The sequence below is a fragment of the Betta splendens genome, chromosome 11 (assembly GCF_900634795.4).
Source record: "Betta splendens chromosome 11, fBetSpl5.4, whole genome shotgun sequence".
Classification (NCBI taxonomy): domain Eukaryota; kingdom Metazoa; phylum Chordata; class Actinopteri; order Anabantiformes; family Osphronemidae; genus Betta; species Betta splendens.
The window spans coordinates 9,220,671-9,245,670 of NC_040891.2; the positions used below are offsets into that span (position 1 = coordinate 9,220,671).

At 47.3% G+C, this 25,000-nt stretch overlaps 1 protein-coding gene across 11 annotated transcripts in view; it reads right to left on the reverse strand.

The window, feature by feature from the left end:
* Positions 1 to 1,326: 1,326 nt before the first annotated feature.
* runx1t1 (RUNX1 partner transcriptional co-repressor 1) overlaps positions 1,327 to 25,000 on the reverse strand; it is a 60,835-nt gene continuing 37,161 nt past the window's right edge. For 7 of the 11 annotated variants that reach the window (XM_055512760.1, XM_055512759.1, XM_055512752.1 and 4 more), the window contains 10 exons: positions 18,807 to 18,944; positions 17,629 to 17,870; positions 16,171 to 16,260; positions 12,983 to 13,164; positions 9,799 to 10,061; positions 9,056 to 9,153; positions 8,265 to 8,460; positions 8,003 to 8,071; positions 5,893 to 6,125; positions 1,327 to 5,421 (listed from right to left, as the gene is read on the reverse strand). In XM_055512760.1, coding sequence (XP_055368735.1) covers positions 5,092 to 5,421; positions 5,893 to 6,125; positions 8,003 to 8,071; positions 8,265 to 8,460; positions 9,056 to 9,153; positions 9,799 to 10,061; positions 12,983 to 13,164; positions 16,171 to 16,260; positions 17,629 to 17,870; positions 18,807 to 18,944 — 1,841 coding nt within the window. In that variant the 3' untranslated portion in view covers positions 1,327 to 5,091. Of the gene's footprint in view, positions 5,422 to 5,892; positions 6,126 to 8,002; positions 8,072 to 8,264; positions 8,461 to 9,055; positions 9,154 to 9,798; positions 10,062 to 12,982; positions 13,165 to 16,170; positions 16,261 to 17,628; positions 17,871 to 18,806; positions 18,945 to 19,522; positions 24,009 to 25,000 lie in introns of those variants that run through there. The other 4 variants (XM_055512761.1, XM_029166206.3, XM_055512755.1 and 1 more) reach the window with 4 other exon arrangements.

Here is a 25,000-nt window from a genome sequence, read left to right on the forward strand (position 1 = left end):
TTGAAGATTCCTTTCCACTGCTGAGAAGTGTGGCAAATCACCCCTTGTCCGTGGATGTGAGAAAATACATAAACAGGCTTATATTGGAAATTCCATCAGATTTAATGCAGTGAATTTAGCTCAGCGCCACATCAAAGGAGACGCCCTTCTCTGGAAAAGTCCTAGACGGGCTAACGCCACCCCCCCTCCTTCTAGTCCATTTCCTGGTGGGCTAGAAAAGGCCTGACATTTTTATCATATATCAGGCTGATATGAAAAGCACAGGTAATATCCTGTCACACAGTTTGATTTTGTAAGAGTGTGTGAGAGAGGCAGGGACCGAGTGGAAGGATAGAGAGAGAGAGAGAGAGAGAGAGAGAGAGAGAGAGAGAGAGAGATCTGCTAAAGGAGCAGGCCTAGTGGAATCAAATCCCACGCTCTATCCCCCACAAGCTGAATCACAATCCGGCATTAGCTGTTATATCACACTTGGTCCTGCTGCTGCTCTTTTTCCAAGCCGGAGCAGGAGGGCCAGACAGCGCGGCCCTATCGCTCACCGGCATTACCACGCCTTTATCTCATCTCCTGCAGCCCAGCACGGCCGGCCGCCTCCCGGTCCTTCAGGCTACTTTACTAATAACCTACTCCTTATCAGTCACTGTGCACCTCTGCCTATGATCAAAGAGCCAATTAATGGAGCGGGGAAAGGTGAAGCATTCAAATAATGGAGACAGCTGTTTTTCTCTGTTTGAGAAAATCCATTTTGTATTGTTATCGGCTCCAAGCAGACCCACCGCCCCCCCCCCCCCACCCACCACGACCAGAGCTTAATTCAAGCTGCTGTCTGCTTCTGCCTGGCTTGATAAGAGAGAGTGAGAAAAGCGAGATGGGGGAAGAGAGAAAGGGATGAGGGGGGAGAATAGAGTCCATGGTCACAATGAACTTTATGTGGAAGAATGTGGCAGGAATATCACAGCGATCCAAGTCATTCCTGAGCTTTTCAGCTCCAGAGTGGTTCAACCTCCGGGAGATACGGCAGGGAGAGGTCACAGAAAAGGCAGAGCTACAGCATGGCTTCACTGTCATTGGTTTTATACAGAGGCTAGCTGATCCTAGCTCTCTGACATCCAACATCATCTCTCTCAGCTGTGGGTTTGCCTGAAGTGGTGTCAGAAGCACGTGGTCCATGCATCTGCATTCCTATGGAATTTGAAATTTGAAAAGTTGTCTCATAAATTGACGGGTGTGGTTATCAGTGATCTCTAAAGTTTCTACTGGCCTCATCTCAAAGTGGACGTCTGTGGAAAACACAACCTTCGTTCTTGAATGCAAAATGAGTCTCAGGTCTCTGAGGCAGGTATTAACATATTTATTACACCGTAAAGAGAACAACAATACCAGAATTATACTGCAAAGTTTCACAGACTGACAGATCATAGTTTACAGCCCAAAAAAAATTATTAAAAGAAACAAAAAAAGAAAGAAAATCAACAAGAAACCACAGTTCTGACATAGTAGACTGGAAAGCTCTCTAGAGGACACTGACCCTAAGCGATGGAAAGACCGCTCAGTGTCAGCCTACCACTAACCTGTGGTTTTCATGTCTCAATTAAGTATTGCACAACAACTTCAAATCATTTGAGCATTTTTTAAAATTTCACAATAAAATTTATCAAGAGAACGCAGCCCCCCCACCCCAATCCCCGGAAGTCAACCCCGCCCCAAATGAATGCTACGGCCTCAGGTGTTCACAGTCGGCCCCACCCATTTCTTGATAAGTAGGAAATTTAAATTACATTTTTCTTCGTGAAAAACAGGCATGCCTAAATTTATAGCCTTCATTTTTTATTTGTTTTTTTTCCATTTGTAGACGCCCTCCCCTCCCATTTTATGATTTTACCCCAGCTGACAGGTCAACAAGCACTTTAGCATGTCTCCACAACAGAGAAGAGGAGAAAAAGGTGGAGGGGGAACGGGAGAAAAAAAGCGAGAGAGAAACAACATTTCTTCGCTGTGACCTTTGCTTGTTGTCGAAGTAGGAATCGACAACGCTCTTCTTTAAAAGTAGCACAATTTTTAAAATCTGTTCAAACCATTGATGTACTCGAGAAACGCCACAGGCATAAATGAACATAACAAACGTTTTTTCTTTTTTTCTCATTTGTATTAATTTAAGTGTCATTTATTTATGAGGTCTGCATTGTTACCAAGTAGTGATATGGTTTTGCAGCTGTATGAGCTTTGACTTTGGGATTTTTAAAAATTTTCCTGTTCTCTTGTGCCCATTTGGTTTCAACTAGACCAGTATCAGCGCCGCGACTGATGCTCTTATCGTGCTGTAGGAGGTAGAGTGAGACTTGTTTGCCACAGAGGAATTTGTAGCAAAACGCACATAGAGGAGGGAAGAAAGAAAAAATAGAGCTTAAAGAGTCATTAATGTCTGCGTACTTTTATCCTTTTTTTTGTTTTTTACACCCAGGTTTTGCCCTGATAATGATGAACACACGTTATTTGATGTATACTTTCAAATACACCAGTGTTGAAACAGCTTGGCTGCTTCTTCACAGCTTCTGAGGAGTCGCAAGTACGGTGTCAGACACCTTTTTGGATCGTTTAACCCTTTAGAGTCAAGAATGCAGGTGTAGTCTATTTAGACAAGAAGGGAGAGGTGAGGAAGTATAGAGGGAGCAAACCGCCCAGAACCTTTGTGGGCCTCCACTTGTTACTTGAGGTCAGAATTTGCAACGCGCTGTAGCACCAAGGTGTTTGGGGTGAAGAGCTCTAGTGTGTGTCAGGGTAAGTGCTCTCTTACTGTGAATGAGAGGTCTGTTTCATTTATATTGAACGTTTCCAACACTGCTACTGATTATCCATTCCCCCAAAACGACATACTCTGATATAAATATATAAAACAACTGTAAATGGCATTGATGCAAAAGCCCAGTCTCACATTCACCTCTTTAGGATCGAACTGCTTAAAGCTGAGGAGGACACTAAATCTGACATTTGTGTAATGAGAAAATGTTCAAAATGAGATCAAAAAATATCTCATAGATTTCTTCAAAAATGATTCTTCAAACCCGAAGTAATGAGTCATTATTGCTCCAGTTAAAATGTAACACTGATGCGAAATGTTCATCATGGGTAAAGTCACACCTTCTCATTCCACAACGCAAGATGAGTGCAACTGGCAAAATAAACGACTCTCATGATACTGAAACTGCAGAAATAAATAACCAAATGTCTGTGAGAACAAACCTCATCTGAAAATTGTTTAAATCAGGATTTTGGTCCTTGGTGTCAGTCTTTGGCTGTTTTTGGTGTTTTTGTGTGTCTCTAGTGTTAATACTGTGTGTTACCTGGTGCCTTGCAGTGTTAAAGCTGTCAATCGGAGTCTACACCTCTGCATTTGGAAAGTTAGTCTGTTAGAATAGTTTTGTGGTTTTTTTGCATTTTTAAAATTTTTTTGGGTCAATTTTTTTTTTACTTTTCTATAAAATAACAAATATTTACCAAACGTTCAATAATGTGCATGCACTGTCTGTAACTATTAAAAAACATTATGGTCGCTTTTCGTTAGCATGTCGACAAGAAAAAAAGCGGGTTCAGTGATTTTACATTTTCCAACCACTCCATCCCGGTAAATGTAAAAACATGATGCCATCACTACATAGAAAATGGTTGATGGATTATGGCTCTATAGAGACAACACAAGTATGCTGAAAAGAAGCATGCCGAAATAACCTCTGTGACAGTGCAAATACATTTATGTCCCTAGTATAAAACATTTAGGTTAGCATTCCGCGCAACATGCTAGTACTCAGAAAAGATCTGGGTCGGACTCAAGTAGCAGCTCTGAGATATAGCTTGTGTCTTTTCTTGAGGACAAAGGGAAACTCATAGAACTACGGGGATCTACCACTTACACACAGAAGAGAAAAAAGCAGCTTGGGGAAAAAAAACATAACACTTCTTTTTTTGTCTCTTTTTGCACCAGCTAGAGAGAGAGGATGATGGAGGGACTCAGAGTTGTGACGGGTTGAAGTACTATGCGTTGTCACAACTGTCCAACACATATACAATAAATAACCATTGATGACACCACAGGACGGAAGTCTTAAACACTATGACATCTACAGAGAAAGAATAAGAACGCGAAGAAAGATGAGAATGTTTCTCAGAGTTGAGACAGGAGGGGAGTCCGCTAATGTTGGTCCGTCAGCTCTGAGTGGCCGCCGTCGAGGCGCTGACAGTCTCGCGATGACTTCACTTCCTTCGAGAGCTTCTGTGACCCACCAAGCAAGCGCGCGTAAATTGTGGTCAGTACATCCTCCGTATGTGCAGCGGGCAAAGTTTTGTACCTTGTCCAAGAATTCTTCCTTTTACATCCTTCAGGGAGACGGATTTGTATTTCCCAGCCCACTGACCTGGATATTATTACAAGTGAGAGGGAAAAAGCATTGGTTGAACAGCTGGCTCTGCTCGCAATCTGCTGCACATCTGCCCATTTCATAGAGGTCTGTGGACCAGAGATTCAGTCCGTCCCTCTCCAGGCAGGAAACGTGTTCATATATCCATCCGTCTGTGCATGTTTCAGCGGTTTCAGACCAAATGTTTTCCTTCAACGAGAACGTCCATGCCTTCCATCATGTCCCTATGTTTGGTAAAACGTCGTCTTGAGGTTCAGGAGTCTTGTGTCCCAGGTACAGGAAGGAAATAAGTGTTAATTCAAGGATGGAAAATAAAGACATTGAATAAAGGGGAGGTCGGATAAACTTGTCTCTGCTCAGTCTCTTTGTATTTACAGGAGAAAATAACCGGATCTACAATGACAGCAACATTAACAGCAACAGGCACAATGACAAACGGACAACAAGAATAGCAAGGGTAACAATAAAAGGATGTCAGAGTTTAAAGTCATTCATTCAAAACAAAGAATATCTTTGTGTTTCTTTAAAGTCATGGTAAGTCAATATGACCTGATTATGGACCTTCTCCTCCTCCTATGACTACGCTGTAAGACAGACAGAAGCATTGCCTCATTCTGTCAGCTCAGCATCCTTGCAAGGCAGTGCAGACAGTCATGCTGCCGGCTCCGTCGGCGTCAGTCTCTTAGCGCGCGGTGCCGTCCAGGGCGGAGGAGGACGGGGTGCTGGGGGTGGACGAGCGCGGGGTGGCGGCGGGCGGGGTGGCGGCCGGGCTCCCGGTGCCGCTGCTCGGGGTGCAGGCCGAGGAGCTGACGGGGGCGGGGGTCTCGGGGCCCGCGGCGCCCCCCCCCTGCTGGCCGCCTTGCTGCTGCTGCTGCTGCTGGGCCTGCAGGGTCTGCCCGCAGACGTGGTGGTGCTTCTCCCAGTCCTTGTGCTGGCAGAAGGAGCCGCAGTAGCGCGCCGTGTTGCAGCCGCTGCACGTCTCGCTGGCCTTGCGGCCGCAGTTCCAGCAGCTCTGACGAGACACACACGAGGCACGCGGTAAATCCCACGCCCGTCCCTTTTTTTATTGCATTCTCAAACAATACGTTCTGTCGCCACAGGGAAACGTTCAGCAGCTTCACGCTCATAGCAGGAGACACGGGAAAGGTTGCAAACAGCTTCTGAAAGTTTCTCTGAGCTGGTTCGCTGTCATCGGCATCACTCCTGCAATTAACGTCAGACGTGAGCCGTGGTTCCCGCTCACCTAATTAATTAAACTTCCGCGGTGACTAGTAAATGAAAGCTCGCTTCTACTTCCACTAAAAATAAAAATACTTGCTGCTGGATGACTGAAGGCCAAGGTTAATTAGATGTCATTGACCTTGACATTTTGCTGTTATTTTATTCTTTTATAACTGCTTGTACAAACACAAGGGCGACACTATGTAATTACCAGCGAACCAGATGCCGACGCATTCTGACGCGTCAGTGTTTGTTGCTGTACCTCGCTGGAGTCCTCCTGTTGGTTGATTATGGAGAGGGCGTCCTCGGCCGCCTGCCGCTTGGCCTCGGCCACCGTGCGCTCCATCTTGGCTCGCTCGCTGCTGATCATCTCGTGAGCCTTGCGTTCGGCCTCCGACACGGCCTTCTGCAGCTCTAACATGGCCTGTCGCTTCACCTCATTCACTGCCTCTTCTGGAAAGATTGTGGAGACACAGGAAGTCAAGCCTTCCGTACCTGAAATGCAGTTCGTATTATATCACCTGTAGTTGGGACGTAATAGTTGTTATTTATAAAAAGTCACTGCTGCTTAGTTTTTATTTATTAATTTAAACAATTTTTCAAACAAACAAGTACAAATCAGCAGAAAAAACAGTATTTAGCTTAAATTAAATTTAATAAATTAGTCTGTTGGTTCGTGCTAAAAAAACAATTTAGACCAAATTGCCTTAATTTAAAACAATACTTTTAAAAACAATAACACAAAAGCATAATCAGATTATTTATTCTTATGATTCATTATTCTAAGCTTGAAGTTCAAAGCATGCAACAAAAATGTGCATGAAACAAACACAATATTAACAACGTGTAATGAGTAGTTGTCATTCATTGATTTCTGAATTCATATTTGGATGAATGTGCAAACGTGCCTCTAACCAGCCTGTTATTTTCACAGTGAGTATAACATGTTGAATCAGTTGGATCCTCTAATGGGCCAGTCTCTCATATTCAAATTCAAAAAGTTAAAAATAACCTCAATACAGGAAAATGAGTCAATTAATTCCAGACAATTATTTGGAAAACGCTCCTTTGAGCCGGACCAGTGTGTTATTTTCTACTTGTTTTGTGGAATGAATAACCTCGCCGCGCGTGTGTTAAGCGGTCGAATTCCAACTGAACGTCAAAGCAAAAGGAGGCCTTTTTGTTTGCTCCCATCAAGCCGGTAACTTGACTAATTGTATATGCAAATCAGGCAATTTATATTTAAATTATGCATTTCCATTGTGATCCCAGAGGCCCGTGCGATGCGGGAAGTGGAAAACCGCTAGGACACCGCGCAAGGTGCTTGAATATTTATCACCAACTGTAAACATTTTGCCCATTTCAAACAGATGTATTCACCGCTGCACTCCATTGTGTTAAAAATCCTGTTTTGCAATTCTCCCCTGGTCACATTTAAATCAGTCTCTCCTCAGCCAGAATATATCCGACTGAAGAGAAAGCAATACTAAGAAGAATGAGGCGAATGAAAGAGGCGCCGTTTTTGCCTACAGACAAAAGATAAACACACTCTGACAAATACGCTTCACTTTACTTTATTTCCTTGAACAAATTACACTTGTAATACAAATGTTAAATCTGTTTGCAGCAGTAGACAGAATGTTTACTTTTCTAAAGACAGAAGTGCTTTCTCTCCATTTCGTTGGAGGTGCATTCTTAAACCCGGGTGGTTTTGTCTTTAACCTACTGTGCTGCCTGAAGTCATGGAAATTGCCATGGCGTTGTGTGATATTCGCCTCGTGCATGGAATTGCGATTACACACCAAATGCCTTAGATGGAAGATCGATCAAAGCTGGCGAGGGGAGAAGAGGACTGGAGAGCAGGCCGAGTCCCGACGGTGATACTCTATTCAATTTAAATGCATATTACTTGTTCTGAGTATCTCACACATCATGCTTGGTCAAGCAAGGGGACAATTTCTTTTCTCCCAGGGCTTTAAAAAGCAGATATACTGTATCACTGACGGTGAATACAAAGCGAATTCCTCGGGCATCAAACCCTCGGCAGAAAATTCTTTCAGTTCTTCATACAGTGATAATAGTGATTGCAGCTGCTAGTTACAATTCCTATCATACAGTACTAATGTGGTGGCCAAAAAGTGAAAAAAAAACTAGCTGCTCATGTCCTTCATAAGTATCCAGACTGGTGAAATTTGGGCTTTAACATCCCACTGTACCAAATAGAAATAGTTTTATAAGAGTGTTCAGACACACAGATGTGAGGAGGTTATTGTGGTTTCACATATTATGAAAATTATGAACTTGTTTCAAAATGCAAACATAAAGAAAAATGAGTGTGAGACAGTGATGGTGGAAATGAAAGTGGTGCTCACCAGCTTTCTTCCAGATTTCTTCAGGGACGTATCCTGACACAGGCCGATGCAGCAGCTCCCTGTGAATTTCTGGGGAGTCATGGAAAACACAGATCAGCTTGTGTTTTAGTGTGTGTTACAACAAAATAATGTTGTACAGTCCTCATGTAAACATCTGAGCAATAGAGGACCTAGAACAGAACCTTGAGGGACTCCACAGTCAGTCCACAGTATCTTGAGTAGACAGAAGCATGGCATCAGGATTAATATAAGCGAAGCCCACCTGATGTTGAGTTTTCTTGTGCTGCTGGGCTTTGCTGTCTCGACTGCCCGCTAGTGGTGCCTTTCTTCAGCTCCTCCGCGTCGCTGTACCGTCGGATCCAGTAGTTGAGCTCCTCGCGGTCGGCCTCCTGGCACCGCCGCAGCACCGTGAGCGAGCGCCTCGTCTTCTCCACCATGTCCATGATGCAGTTCAGCAGCTGAGGAGGACAGAGAGCGGACACGGCGCTGAGTTTACAAATAGACCGTGATGGATTCATTGAAACTGAGTGAATACGGCGCGGGTCCCAATTAAATCAAACATCTGTCAGGACATGTTACGTGGATCATTATGCTCATCTGCATGCTGCTGTCATGTGTAGTAGAACAATAGATCTATATTTAGGAGACACATCCTCACTTCTGAAGCATTGAACGCCTTCATCAGATTACATTTTACTCTTCATCACATCTGACATTATTATACAGTAAAAACATTTACATGATGCGATTAGCTGGATATTTCTTTCCATTTTCACAGTGTAACAACAACAATGAGGTGAAGAAATGTGTCACTCACAGTTAGGATGAGCATGTAAATACTCTTTCTACTGTGAGCTTGTGCTGTAATATTACAAACGTACGACATGGAAGCATGCACATGCACATTTTCACAAAATATACATTGGAGAGTGGATAAAACGTGATTCTACCACAATGTCAATTCCTGTTTAAAGTGACTGGAAGAAGAACCTGGATCACCTCAGTTACTTACAGAGACAGGGTTAAAAGGTATAGTAATAAAAATGTTATTACTTTTCTTACATGGTCAAGGTGCTTCCACTCCTCGGCCCACTCTCTGTCTGTCAGCCTGTGGTCAATGACTTCCTCCTGCCTGGTCCCTGTGTGCATTCCTGCAAGACACCAGAAACACAGACACGCGGACAAAAGAAACAGCAAGTCAGTAAAACACAAGGAATGGGTGCAAAAATTGCTCCACCCTTCACTTGTTCCCCCTTTCATCTATACTTCATCTGGCCCCTGATTAGCAGTCTCGCCCTATCCATTTCTGTCCCTCCACCTCTCCCTTTCCTTTGCAGCCTCCATATCTCTCTCCCATCCTGAGGGCAGGACTCAAACCACTGAGTTTCTAGTCCAATAAACATCCATCACAAAGCGAGACATGGTAAATGTCTTTCCTATTTTTAGAACAGAGGCAAAGTCGTCATTACGGCTTCATCAGGCCTCGGTCTGCACAGAAAGAAATGTCTCTAATACACTGGTACCGGGCCTCAATGTCCTCCTGCTGTGCGCTCATACGTCTCTCAGGGAGCCGCGGTTAGTTTGTTTGTGAGGCTTTATGGTCAAACCGGCTGTTAACCGGTTGGAGTAGACGTTGATTATCATCATAATGACCATTTCTGATCTTGGTGTATAGAGAACTGATGTAAAGCTATTATAGTTGTTTTTTCCTCTTGAGTAATAGCTTTGACTCTCACGTTCAGGACAGAATTTGAATGAACACACCCAGAAACACACTGACAAACACATGTCCTCACCAATAGGCCTGGCTCGCTCCCGGACCTCCCGGTGGTTGGAGGTGGGGTGTCTGTACGTGTCTCTGTAGTGGTGGGCGATGGCCATGTCGTCCAGCCGGTAGTGCTGCGGAGGCAGGGGGCCGGGGTGAGGCAGGCCGTTGGGCTGGTAGGAGAGGCCGTTGGACGGGCTGAAGCGCTGCGCGGGGCTGATGGTGCAGGGCCGCTTGCTGGGGTGGACGTCGGGGTGCAGGTTGCCGTCGCGCTCGAAGCCGTTCTCTTTGGTCCTGGGCGAAAACACAGCGATGCGCTCGGAGTTGTTTTATTGGAAGCGACAAAAACTGTGCTAACAAAGAGACTTTGCCAGCGACTACCACAGTTCTTCTTATGACTCAACTGATTAATGGGAAGGTAAACAGAAATCAAAAGATCAGCAAGCACACAGTAAATCAGTGGGATGTTTATATCACACCTATCTTCCATTAATTGAATTGTACACAAAACCCCAACTCAGACCGTGATATCACAACAACCGCTTGTCGCCTTTGTGCTGTAGTAAACTCGCACACGCCGCTGCAGTCTGAGCGTGCTCACACAAGTGGCTTCCAGGGGATCAGGTGGATTTTTGTTAGCCTGCTTCAGAAGATTAATGTGGCCAGGTGTGTGTGTGTGTGTGTGCGTGTGTGTGTGTGTGCATGCTTGCACGTGTGTGTCCTTGTGAGTTCCCAGTTTTGTCAGTTCACAGTTAAATCTTGCCAACCTCCCCCCGCTATCTGCAATCCTCCAGTTTCCTCCCGCTCCCTCTCCTCTTCCTCCCCATCTCTCTCTCCGATGAACAGATTGAACTTCTTAATGAGCTGTTTTTATGGGCTCCTAATGCTCATCCACAGCTCTCCATATGCTCTTTCCCTCCATCCGTCCGTCTCTCCCTGCCTCCCTCGACTCATCCATCCATTCTTCTCCTTCCCCCGAACACACACTCATCTCCACCACCTTCCTGCCTCCACAGTGTTTGTATCTACAGGCGCTGCACGCGTGCACACGTATTCACAGTAATCTTTACAATGCACTGATGTGTGCACACATAACTGCCTCCTGTAGATAAATAAATGGCTAATTGACATGCACAGAGGCAATGCCCTGACCTCTGAATACTGTTCTGATAAACAGATAAACATATTTATTGATTTGGATCTTTATATATCATATTATATAAAACATTAATACAGAAATCTCTTTGCCTCCAAAGGTAATTAAACAGCATTTTAGAAAGATATCAAAGACGATCCCTGTCTGACCTTTCCTGGGGTCATTATGCCATCTCTCTTTTTAAATTTTAATTAAAGGGTTTTATTGTAAAAACATAAATCTTTGACAATATAAAGAGACACAGATCAGATAAATGTGTTGTTAATAAGGTTTGTTGTGAGCCACTGCAGAACATGCAGTCATTTTGCACCACCAGCTACTTTTATCTCATGTGCATATTGCACTGTGATATTCCTGGTCTGGGTCCTGCGGTTCATGGTATTAATCAGGATGCAGTGCATTGTTGTCCGTAATTAAGGATTCCAATTCAAATTCCGATATTCTGACACAGGGCAGAAAGCGAGAATGCTGAGCAAAGGTAAGCAGAAAGCAGAGGTGCTTAGCAAGCCGTATTGGTGCTGGAGCCTCATCTGTATGTGTTATCAGCCCATCTCCCTAGGCACACACACACACACACACACACACACACACACACACACACACACACACACACACACACACACACACACACACACACACACACACACACACACAGACCACAATTTCTCACTGAATACTGATGCCTACTTACTTTTTCTCTCTATCCTTATATTCTCTGTCTCTCACATTTATACGCACACACACACACACACACACACACACACACACACACACACACACACACACACACACACACACACACACCTTTCCCCCTAAGCTCACTCCCCTATGCACCAGACGGCCTGCAAATATGCAGGTATTACAGAAAAAGTCTGCCTATCTGACTGCTGGGGGACAAGAGAGGTGAGAATTATTAATATCACGTTCGGCATTTTTGTCCCTCAGCAAATATAAAAAGTACACTCTCATCTCCCCTGTCTGTAATAAAATTTCAGACTCCTGGGAACGAATCTTTATATCAAAAGACCGTGCACGCGTTGTACTTACAGCACAAGCACAAAATCACAACAAAGCACTAAAACAAAATTGCTCACTAACATCTTTTCAAGATGTTAAGAAATGCTCAATAATGTTTGCATGAATTTGTGCAGATATAATAGTGTTTTTAGATGCGTGTTGTTAAAATTGCTTTGTAAAGACATTTTTTGGAGGAAATGCATTAAAATCAAGACGTAGTTTCTGGTAAAATGCGTGTTCATTCTGCGTAAAATGAAGCTCACGGTCATGGGAATCGGCCCCAGTCCTAAACACACTCACACACTCACTAACTTCGTGTCAGCCTTGTTTGTTTCTGTTTTCGCCGTGATGGGAAGCATTGCTCGGAAGAGGACTATAGGTTTTTACAGTGCTGTTTGGTCCTGGACAGCACGTCTCAGTGCTTGTCCATTAGAGCAAGGAACATTGAGTCATTACCGAAGTCCGTGACAACAAATGGATGTAATGATTCGGCTCCGGGTGGGGGTTGAACTGATGCACAGAGAGCGGCCACGCGCTCCTCTTCTCACACAGCCAGCCGAGCACAGACGCGAACCATAACTCAGGAACCCCAAACATACGCAGAGACGCCGTTCCTACACACTTTTCATTTAGGCACATCTGTCACACATCTTTGCTCCCCGTGTCTGTGTGTACCCGCATCTATTTCCCCATGCTGTCTTCTGCTCAGTTCTGGCCCATTAGGAGCAGAAGCCAGGAGCAGAGATGTCCAACAGAGCACATCATGAGGCCCGGTGGCGCACTGACAGACACTTCCCATACATACATTACGGCACCGAGCGATTGCTTTGTGTTGCCTCACCTTGCGTCTGTGGATTAATGTATGGGCTCGTGGGGATGCAGGCGCACTCAAAGGGATTTATGCATGAGCTGAAATAACAGAGGAGCCTCGGCTCCTTTTATGTCTGCAGCCGGCAAATGTAAAAACCCATCGTGATCCCGCGACGGTGCAGCGTTTCCGAACCATTAGGGCTCATTCTGCGGCGGCGGCGGCGGCGCTCACCTGTCCGGCGTCCGTCTCTTGCCGTTCTCGTTGACGTCCAGCAGGAGCTCGGAGGAGTCCACCGGCGAGGTGGTGCTGGTGTCCAGGAGCAGCTGCTCGTGCTGGGCCAGGTACTGTGCCGGGTTCTGCTTGGCCAGCCTGGCACAGTGAAGCAGCTCCCTCTGGAGCAGTGGCAGGTTGGCCTACAGATGGGAACAGCACAGAGCGATTAGACATGCGCGAGGCAACACTATGTATGGTGTTCTGGAGTAGTACAAGCACATCTACACTGACATTTAGGAGGAAATGTGCAGTGTAAACTATCATTTATATGACGTTACATAGAATATGAAATACATCTCATAACACAAACTTCACTTCACTTCAAAGAAAGTTTCACTCACTCACTGAAAAAAATATATATGTGAAATATGACACTAATATAAGTATTTTCACTTCAAAAGCATCAGTCAATATGAGGTAAGAATACATCCATTCCGTCTACGTCTCATGCTCATTACCACTGAACCACCATCACTACCAGTGACCCAGAGTCCATTAACACCTTCTCCATGGTATATTTAAATATACATTTTTTTCTGGGAAACAGCAGCTATTTCAATCTCTCGGACATAATACCGCGGCCTGCTTTCTTGTGCGAAGTTACAAGATCACGCAGGTATGTGAACATCCACTTCAAAGGCATCTTGATGGGTTGCATTTTGAAGCAAGGAGATGAAAGTGTTGCATCAGGCAGGTTCAGAATGAGAGTGGCGGCTATTTTGGCGAGAGACATCACAAGAGCCTTCGGAGGGACCGTCTCTGGAAGATTTTGGTCTGTTAATCTTTGTTTTGTCCTCAATAACATAATCTCTTTGAGCCCTGCTTTGTTTTTGTTTCTCCCCTCTCTTTCCGTTTTCTAGTTTTATCCCCTTTTATCTGTGCCAAGTGCAAAACATATTTCAATGGTTTTGTTTTGTGGCATTTATGTTTAATAATCACACACAACACCCTTCTATAGTAATTGGCTGTATTAAAAGAAATGCCAAGCGCTGGTACCTGCCCAAGTTAATGGCCCGTTAATAGTTTATGATCATAATTACCCTCTCAAGAAAGATTGCTTTGACCCCAGCGAACTCATCTTTCATTAATTAGAGGTCATCCTAATTGCCAGAGAGGTGGGATGCATTAACAAAAAGACTGAGTCAAGAAATGCAGGCCGCTGACGAGAGCGGCTCATTTTTCACATGATAAACTACTACGATTTGCTTCTGTGTAGTTCCAGTAACCAACATCTGCACATGCATAAGGCAAAGGTTTGGAGTGGTGCTCAGAAGCCAGGCTTAAATCTGCTCGGGGTGATTTATTGTGAAAATACCGGATCTGTCATTTTTGTCAAACGGTGCCAAAGGAACGATTCAGGATCTGCCACGTTCCAAATACGCTGCACTTCATCAACTTTCTGTTTCTGCGTAATTGGCTGCGGAGGAATCTAGGTGACTTGGTTCCTGCGAGTGGATCCTGTCCTATTTCTATTATTCCCCGTCCCGACACTCTCCTCGGCTAAACGTGTTTATGTCTCCGTCTCACGGCAGAAAACAAAACACTTGACAGCTGAAACAAGAGCAAACTTTAAGTTGTAAACAAAGAGACATTGTTACTTTGTAACCCGTCGTCTCGTGTGACAGGCGTCCCGCCAACACATAACGTCACTGGCGCTGTGTGGTTTATGATTGCATCCTTCCTGTAAAGCGTCCCAACCAATTTGTGGTTTAGTATTAAGAGAAGGGGAAAAGCGTTGAATGGATCTGGGTGGGAGTGAGGAGGATGGAGGGTCGGCTCGGTCTAACATTAGTGTAATGAAAAACTCTGAGCCCTGATGCGCATTGTTGCAGCTGTGCTTCAGTGCACCTATAAAATCCCCCACACCTCCAAGCGCTCCCCCCTACCATATGGTGGCTGGCATTAAAGGCCCCGCAGTGGGAAGACACTAAAATTAGACTGGGGAGAGAGAACGGCAGAAAAGGAGCAACGGAGGAGAAAAAAAAAAAGAGTTGCATCTTTGATTCCGCAGCCATCCCAGTGATACACTTACCATCTGGTGAGGAGAGGAGACGGGAAGGAGAGGAGGGAGGATGGATGGGACGGGAGCAGGAGAGAGACAGAGGCAGCGAACGGCTGAGGACGTGGGGAAAGAGAGAGAGAGAGAGAGAGAGAGAGCAACGAAGGGGGCGAGCGAGGAGAGGAGTAAAGGAGTAAGGTGTGAGCGACGTGGGAGGAGAGAGCGAGGGCGCGGGCGGGCGAGTCGCTGTTCGCGTCGTTGGCCACCGGTAACAGCTGTTCTAACGGGGAACAGCGGGAAGAGCGAGACGAGAAGCGAGCGGAGAGACGGGAGAAAAAGTTAAGGAGCCCTTTGTGCAGCCGAGGTGTAATAGAAACAAATGGGCTCTGTGTAAATGTTAGACTTGTCCCTGGTCTCCATCTCTCAATGCTGCTCTGATATTGATCTTCTTCGGCGAGACCCCATAACAGGATCTGAACTACGGTCCCATTTGTCATCTTTGGCTACCAAAACAAACAACCGCGCTACCAGTCTGGCGCTCAGACAGCGTGAGCTCCTCACAGCCTGCAGACATGCAGCGCACACGCCTCCACATCCCTCTCCATTCCTACCTCCCAGGCCGGAATAGACCTGAAAACAAGGCGCCCGATGACAAATCGGCCGAACCCGTGGTACGGCTGGATGCTTGAGGGAGTGCCCCCTTCCTCTGGTAATACACCTCTCTAATGGCTGAAAATGGGAAATGCTTGCTGGGAATGTGGCTTAGAGGGATGAGGTATTGATGACAAAACGAGACTGAGAGAAAGAGTAGAAGGAGGCTGGGAAGGAAAACGCATGAAAGAGGGGGTTGTCTCGGTGCCAAACCCGCATTCATCACACTCCGTTCCAGCATGTTAAGTAAGGGTCTTAAAAAAAACCTTTCCAGTTTAAACAATGTGAAACTAGAATCAGACAGCTTTTATTATGGATTATCACAGAGTCATAGAATCAGGGTGAGAGGAAGGAAAAAAAGACTGGACAAGGAGACACCAGACGCAGGGAAGCATCAGGACAAGCGTGCACATCTGGATCTGGCCAGATGTCATGTGCTCCAGATCTGGTGATTCAGGCAGACAAACCTGGAGGAACTCAGTATTTAGATCTCTACCTTCAGGAAGGGTATGACGAAGGGTCGCAGCGGGAAGTTGGTGGCTTCTTGGAGCTTGGAGTGAAATTCTTCGATGGTTAGCGTGGAATTCTGGAGGAGAGAGACAGAGAGAAACAAAAAAACACGTGAATCCATGTGGAAAGCATTAAGTGATAATATTACTTATTGGAAACTAAGCTATATCCCCGCCTGGAGCAAATGTTTCTGGTTTGTCTAATGGGAAGCACATGGACAGACCGCGGCAAGAAAAGAGCCACGGGAAAACAAAGACACACAACGTCGTCCATTAACAAAACAAATACACACGAAGGACTCGAGTGCGTTCAGCGCAAATGAGCGTTGGTGGTCGTCAGCGTCCACTGATTAGCTCCTTTGGTCGCGGATGAACTGGATGAAGGCTCAGTTCCCATTTCACTCCTGTGTCACGTTTACACACGTCCGTTCATGAGCTCATTTCTCCGCAGTGCATTAGCTAATAGTGACATATCACAGGACGCTGGTAACCGGAGCGCCGCTGTTTGGAGGAGGATCACACTGTTCTCAGAAGTGCATCTTGTTTGCTGCCAGCACCAGTGTTACCTCCCAGTGCCAAACCAGTAGCTGTCTTATTCACACACAACGTGACCACTAATGCAGAGGCCTGATGTGTGTGTTTGAGCCGCGGGGGGTCAAACGTAGGTCACGCAGGTTCGGCCTCCAACGCCCCAACAAGCTCCGCCTTCTGCCTTTGTTTTTCCCGTGGTTGTGTTTTAATTCTCCACATCAAGTCTTCCCAGGGAGACAAAAAGCAGCGAGAACGAGAGAGAAACAGGAAAAATACAAACAAAGAAAAGAAAATCAAGCGAGACAGACAAGCTTAAAAAAATAGACCCACGGATATTATTTTACTTTTCCTCCCCACACTCTCGACGTTATTTCCCAGACCTGAATTTTGTTTCATTCAGCCTTACATCTGTTCGCCCAGATTGCGTAGGGGCTGTTCCTGACAGCTAGTGAAGCCTCCCGAGTCTCCCTCTCTCCCGCTCCCCGGCACACAACTACCTAATTAACGGTGTCACTCTTTTCAATAAGGCAGGGGGAGGGACGGAGAGACGCGGCGCAACACGGGGCGAGAGCGAGCGGGAGATGGAGGGGGAGGAATGGAAGGCAAAAGGACACAGGAGAGGCGTGTGCATACGAAGGCGCTGAAAAATAAACACGGCGAAGCCAAAAGGAGGCTATGCTCTGTGTGGCTAATTAAAAAAATCCCTCCATCCTCCTTCTCCCCCTCCCCTTTTTGCACTGCACTGAATCACTATTTTAGAATTCCCCTGTTTATCCTCAGATTTCCTCAAATCTGTACATTTGCAAATGTGTTGCACATGAAACACTGCGATACGGCCTTGACATGAGCACAGACATGTCCCATCAGGGTATTCATCATGCATTGATCGTGACCGGCGGAGGTCGCCCACTCACCACCAGTCCCAGCACCAGCGTGCGCACGCGCTCGCCGATCTCCGGCGAGATGTCGTTGCCGAACTGCTGCAGCGTCGTGAGGAAGCGCTTCAGCTTGCTGAGCTGCCGGGCGCCGCACGCCGGCGGCAGCTGCTGGTTGGCCAGCGAGGAGGAGGAGGAGGAGCTGGGCCCGTTGCTGTAGCCGTTGGGAGGCGACGGCGCGCCGTTGAGCGCCGTCGGGGAGTGGCTGCTTCCGTTGGTCACTGGAGCGAGACGCACAAGACGGGGGTCAGCGTTGAATCGGCGAGGGCAAACAGCAACAAGGGACACAACACAACCTGAACGCTTGAAATGATTCTCATTCTCAACACTTGTTTCCAATGGCGGCGGCGTGAAGAACACATTCTCCGGCGGCCTCAGCGAGCGTGACCCCCCGCTGTGCCGGAGCACGGGGGCAGCGGGTCTCTACGGGGGGAGCCGGGCTACAAAGGGATACACGGCAGCGCAAAGCTCTGCCTCTAATGAGATTAGGGTCTGACTAGCGAGCCACTCACTCCCCCTCTGGCCGCCGTCCAACGCCGCCGCTGCAAAAGAGAGGACGGCACGCTCGAAACGGCATCTGGTAACAATTACGCTGGGCAGGAATCAAAGCGCGCCGCTCTGTTTAAACCCTGGGCATGTGTAATGAGAGAGCTGGGCCTTTTCCTCCCTCGGCGCGCGCCGGCCCCGGCGTTAATTGCGAAGCCCGTGCGTTCGCGGCCGAGAGCGGGGGAGACGGAGATAAAAAATAATACCAAAAAAGCGGGAGGAAAAGGAAATGCATTCCAGAGAATGAGAAGGAGAAAGAACAAAATAATGCCTCTGTTGCAGCAACGCAGACTTGAGTGCTCTGAGCATTCGGAATCACAGGGCCTTTGATTCTTTGATTCTAGTGCTCTTCATGCAAGTGGTTAAGTATGCACTTCTAAGTGAATACTAGGGTGTAATTTGCTTGTCATGGGCTATGTGAACATCATGGCAAACCTCCAACGGCTTGTAAGCGTGGGTGTTAATGAATTTGTCTGAGAAGTTGTTGGGAATGACTGGGATTTGGATAAAGCTCAATGCAACTTGTTACGGAGGCCTCGGTGACGGCTTCCCTCCGGGGACCTGCTCTGCGATTGGCTCCTTCCGCTGCGTCTGCGGTTGCTGTTACTCACACGTCGTGGGGGTGTAGGAGCTGTTGCGCGGTGCTCCTTGCGTGCTGGGCGGGGGCGGCATGGTGGGTGGGGTCAACCTGGACTGTGTCTTGACATCCGCAGGTGAGTCGGGCATGGTGGAGCGCTTCCCAGTGCGATCTGAGGGAGAAGAGGACGGCGACAAGTCAAACATGGCGCAACTCAGGAAATAGACTGGTCCCAGTAAGCAATTCAACATCTGCGTGCCGGGAAAGGTCGGGATAATCGCTCGCAGAAGAAGGCAGCGGGATTTAATTAGATAACAAAGGTTGTCTGTGCGGTTGTGGCAGACGGGCTGTATCTGGAGCTAGACGGCTCATAACGTCATATATCTGCTTTCTTTTTTTGCCGCGGTGACACCGATGCATATGCTCAGGCTGTCGAATGAGGAAGGAGCGGGAGGGAAAGGAGAGACGCCGAGAGACGAACGTAAATCTACAGCGAGCGCGGGTCTCATTCCTCCAGCATCTGCGCCGTCCCGCCCCCCCTCCTCCCCCGTTGATGACGGCGACGCACACGAACACGCAGACATTCAACACACCGTCCAAGTCTAATGTACGAGAAGGGCAATAAGGCGCCACCGGCTTCGACTGCAGGCGTATCACTAAGTCAACAGACTGCTGGAGTCAAGGGAGGAGCTGCAAGAGAAACAAGGTATTATCTGTGAGCCTGGGAACATGTACAGTAGCTCTACTCACCAGGAAAGTATGTGACACACTCACTTCAGTGAAGTCAGGGAGGAGACATTCTCTTGACAAGTCCCCTAAGATCCTTATGTGATTCTGCTTCCGCTGTTACATAATGTTAATACCCAACGTCAAGATGACTGGCCTTCACTTGTGTGTATGTACGCGTGTAGCCTGCTAGCTACATAGACGCTGGCGCCCCTCCTTGACGACGGCTTGGATCCGCGGAATTAGGATCACGTGCTACTTTTCGGTTTAGGTGGAGGGAGGAGCGGCGACGCGGGGGTGGGGAGACAGCGGAGCCTAAACCTGTCACCCGGGTTCGAGCCGCACCGTGGCCGACGCGCGGCGAGGCTAAGGATTTTAGTCACGCTAGCTCAGCCTTAGCCGCCTGGCAAAGGAGACGCGGAGGTGTCAGCAAGAGTCAAATCAGAGCGGGCGCCGCAGCTCCGCGTGCGCTAACGCTTGACGCGAGCGCCGCCAAACGCCAATTTACCCGTTGACCTTTTTGAGAAGTCGGGAAAAGGAAGCGGTTAAACCTCAAAGCTTTATGACCTGCAACATGCTCAGGAATGCTAATTAGCTTCTTTGGAGATTTGCTGGGAACAACTGTGACGTTAGCGAAAGCAGAGAACACGCTGCTATTAGGATATTCCTCAGCGGTCGGCTGAGGAGAAATTGCGATTTTTACGACTCGACAGCAGCTTCCAAACGTTGGGAAAACAGACGGACCCTTTTAGCGGAAAGGAAAGGCCTGGAAAGCCCCGTCCCACGTCCTCCCAGGCGGAGGTCAGCGTCCTCGCCGCGGTGCCATCGCGGGCGGCGGAGGCTGATAAAGCCACTGGGAACGTTGGGCAGATCTGGCTCCCAGCGCTCACACGCACTGAGGCGGGCGAGAACCATGCCCTTTGAGGTACCGGGCTGGGCCTCGTCTTTGGGTTGGGCCCCGATTCAAAAGGTTATTGAATCCCACTGTTAGAATGATTGTATACGTTATTAGTGGCTCGCCCTAAATATATGCTTCGGCCTAGAAATGGAGGAAGAGGAATGAGACTGGAGGGAAAAAGCATGAGAGCAGCAGGAGATTAGGAAAGAAGAGAATGGAAGAAGGATGTGAAGACAGCGAGACGCTTCTCCACACAGCGTCCGTCTGATTGTCTGTTCTTTTGAAAACATCAGCTGTCATTTCCTGTACGCCAGCCTAAAACATGATCTATGAAAACACAAGGTCATTAAAGACGGTGTGTGGGTGACAGGACCTGAGGTAATTCATCATTTTCCAGTCAAACAAACAGTGAAGGCCCGACACGCACATAGTTAACAGACTCCGAGTCCTGAAGCGTCACCGCATCGCACATGGTTGTACTCGTTCTATTTCAGCGCCGCTCTGAGCTCATGCTTCCCGCTCCTCTGTATATTGTCTTTTCTAATTGTGTGGTATTCGTTGGCCCGGTTCACACGATCCGTTCTCAGATAGCACGTCGCATTAGGATCCAAATCGCGTCCTAATCAGCTTAATCTGCGAGGCCAGGAAGGGAAATGGATGGAGTAAATCAGATCAGATAGTGAGCGCCAGCGCTCTCTCGGGCGCAAATGATACAATATCACTCTGTAAACTGTGCAGGCGGTTTCTGTCAGATGATTAGAGCATTACTGGGGTAATAACAATTAAAACTATATCCAAACTAAACTGTGAAGCAGCGTGTGACGCGCAGACGCCTGAGCTCCTCCGTCGTCGACCCGCCTGAAAGTCATCCCTCGAGTGGAGACGACGGCGGATGGAGGACGAATTAGCGCGGAATCGCATTCGGCTCCTCTCTCATCGTGCCTCTTCCCCCGTTTGATGGAGAGCCCCGCGACGCATACAAAGCGGAATCAAACAAATGGCCTTACGCTAAGCAGCGAGCGCCGCACACGCCCAGTCACTCAGCAGCTACTATGCCACTGGAATCAATAGCGAAACCATCTCCACCAAATCATTTATCCAGTCTTGGGGAAAATAGAAACGCATCTCACAAGTGAAGCGTATTATTGAAAACACACACACCCGTGTGAGCACATGGGGCTTGTGTATTTTAAATAAAAATATATGACAGGCAACCGTCAGACGAGCCTCGGCTTCGGCACAGCGGCAGAACCAGGTGGAACAATGCAGACTGCCTCATGCATAATTCAGCTCAGAATGAACAAGCGTTCTTAAACAACCTTGGAAACAAAGTCAGGCATCTGATCCAGTCTAATACGTCTGTTAAAAGTTAATGGCTGAACTTAATGCGCGCCTATGTCCATTTATTGGCCCTGTTACGGCCCCATCAGTTACATGTTGCCGGCAGAGTGGCAGGTCTGCGGCCAGCCGGCGGATGGTGTTCCAGGGCCGGACAGGTATCGATGTGCGGAGGCTTAATGGGGACGCGTGAGTGCTTTGACTTTGCCTAACTCACTTTACGACTTCTCAGAAGCGCCGCCGTCCAGGAGTTAATGGGTTGTAGAGGAGGACGACGCCTGTTGGAGAGGCAGCAATTAGCTGTAAAGGAACAGAAGAGCCTCTCGAAACGTGTGTAGACTCGGTGCCAAAGCTATTGATGATCATCCCCATGGATGACAGTGATTCATGTCTGACAACAGCTACTTGGTGCCTGTGTTCATCCCAAGCATCATAAAGAAGCTCTTGGTCTAAATATTAGTATAACATTTGGCCCAAATGACAATCAGATGCGGAGCTGTAGTGGTGCTTCATTATATCACGTTAGACCTGTGATGTAGTAACAAATATCTGTCTTTTGAACATGTCAGGCTTCTTTAATCACCTCCGAAGATGAAACATCCTTTCATTTGAACACAAAGGTGTTTAGTCTTTGAACCCACTGGGTCCTGATCTGTGGTAAGTCACCACATTTAAAGCTTATGATTCTCTGTCTTTATTATAAGACGTTGATCTTCAACCACGTCTCTCTGAATACACTTTAAAAGTTATTCGTGAAAACAAAATGGAAAAGTTTTAATGTGGCTGTTTGTAACTTCTTTAATCCTGTTGCATTGCATGCGTCTGACTCGCAGTGATCCTAGAAATGAGGCAGAACCCTGGACAACTACCTGCCACTCACACCGATGTCTTCACGCTTGCATCACCCGCTCGCATCGGCCATGATTACGTGATCCTCAATGTTTGCAAAATATCTCTTTCTTTCCCTCTTCGCCTTTTTCTCCCTCTCGCTGCTACCCTCTTCCAGACGAGCTCAAAGAAAGGAGATTTTATCCCCCCGCTGACTTGTGATACACGCCTTTTCTAAGGTTACACGCAAGTTACATCACTCGCCTGAAACAAGGTTGCTGCAATGAACGATATCTAGAAGGAACCAAGTCCCCGAGAAGGAGTTCGATATGTTAAGAGAGGACTGTGCTAACCCACAACTCAAGGCGAAAACACGGCGTTATATCAAAACCCCGTGCATTTCATCATCACGTGCGAAGCAACGAGGTCATTTTATATTCAAATCACCTAGTGAAACGGGGGCAACGCTGCCTGATGTTGGTGTTTGAGATTATTCATAGAGACTGCGATGACTGCAAAGACTGTCATCAGGAGACAGAGTCAAACAATCTCCATTACACACTTCATAAGCTACAACTGCCTGTGTGTGCGTGTGTGTGTGTGCGTGCACCTTGATCGTACAGTTGGAGACCCAGAAAATGATGCGATAACGGTGGCGGTAATATGCCACTCGAGGGTACTTCACTTCGCCAAATCCCATTTTTCAAAACAACAATGGGTTTCAATCACGCTGGGAGAATTTTTTCAGAGACGTTGGCCGTGACACAATTCAGGCTGCGGCGGCGGCGTATTAGGAGGCCGCTGATATCTTCATTATGGAGTTAAATGGGAAAACGCATATAGACTGACCCACTTGTTCCACAGACGCACAGGCAAACATATCATCTAGACGCACGGCGTTGGGAGCTGACTCCTGAGTCCCTGAGGCCTCGAGACGCGGGCGAATTCAAAAGTAATGTCCACGATGTCAATGCAAAATGGTGCCTTGAGGTGAGTCAAACCCACACACACAAATACACGCACGGTGCACAGTAATGTGTGAAGAGAGGGAGCGGGACGGGAAGGTAATGGAGTAGATGGAGCGATACGGGCCTGGTGTGATGGAGGTTCGTGAGGATGCTCCGTACGGAAGTGGAGAGAACGACCGGAGGACGTGATGGGGACCGCAGATGAGGGACAGGTGGCACCATCGGGATTCACAGGGAGTGCGCAGGGAAACAAGGGGGCCGTGTTGGTATGCAGGCGCAGTCGCCCCCTCTGCTCCCTCCATCCCTTCGCCTCCTCGAGCCAGATGGAGCGGTATGCAGAGCATGTCCCATCAAACCCCACCCGCTTGTCAGCAAGACGTATGGCTGCAACGCCCTATGGCAAACCCATAAACACACACGCACGCACAAACGCACGCCCTGCAGCTCTCACACACATGCACACGCACATGCACGCACGCACACACACACACACACACACACACACACACACACACACACACACACACACACACACACACACACACACACACACACACACAGATTTAATTTTCATCATCTTATTTATTTCCATCTGCAGCAGAGGAGGCAGAGAGCAGCACCACAACCAGTGCGTCCCCTTGGACTTCTGTCTTTCTCTTCCTCTCTCTCTCTCGCTCTCTCTCTCTCTCTCTCTCATCGCCTCCCACTCACTCCTCTGATGATGCAGTGCACCGATGAGTGCGGGGTCCAGTTCTAACTGAGGCTGCATATTTGCAATAGTCCTTTTAAAGGTTCCAATAATGTCAGCATCATTTGATTCTCATTCTCCGTGTTGCAGCCATAATAATATAAATACTGGATCTTGTAGTTTCTCATTCAGACTAATAAATACTTGAGGAATGTTGATAGCTACAAGTTAGTGTTAACATAAGACATTTTCTTTTCATCACAAGGACATGAAGTCCATCATATTTCTCCTATCTGAGATGAAAAGATGCTGTGTAATAATTGATGAGTGAAACTATGACATTAGCGTTCATCACCATGACACTACCTCGTCCCAGCGTCATAAATTCATGGGCTGATTATAATAGAGAGTGAGCAGAGCAGTAAGAGCAGTAGATCACTGGGAATAAATCTGCTGGCGATCAGCGCTGACTGCTCGGCGTCTCTTGCCATATCTGTATTTTTCTCTCAGTGCAACATTGTGTGTTTACACTCGTCACGCCAGGAAAGACATAAGGAGATTTCTCAATCGCACACAAAGGTCTGAGCGCCATCTGTTTCCGCCGCGCAAAACACCACCGCGCGCATTTGCACGCGAACGCACAAACCCAGGCAGACGCAACCTCAGCCTCAGCCTCACGCAGCTCCGCACACGCCGGACAGTAAAACGCCGGCGCTGTAACATTAGAAACGTCTCTTATTCAGGGAATAGATTTATAGGAACGTGTGTTTTACCCATCTGCT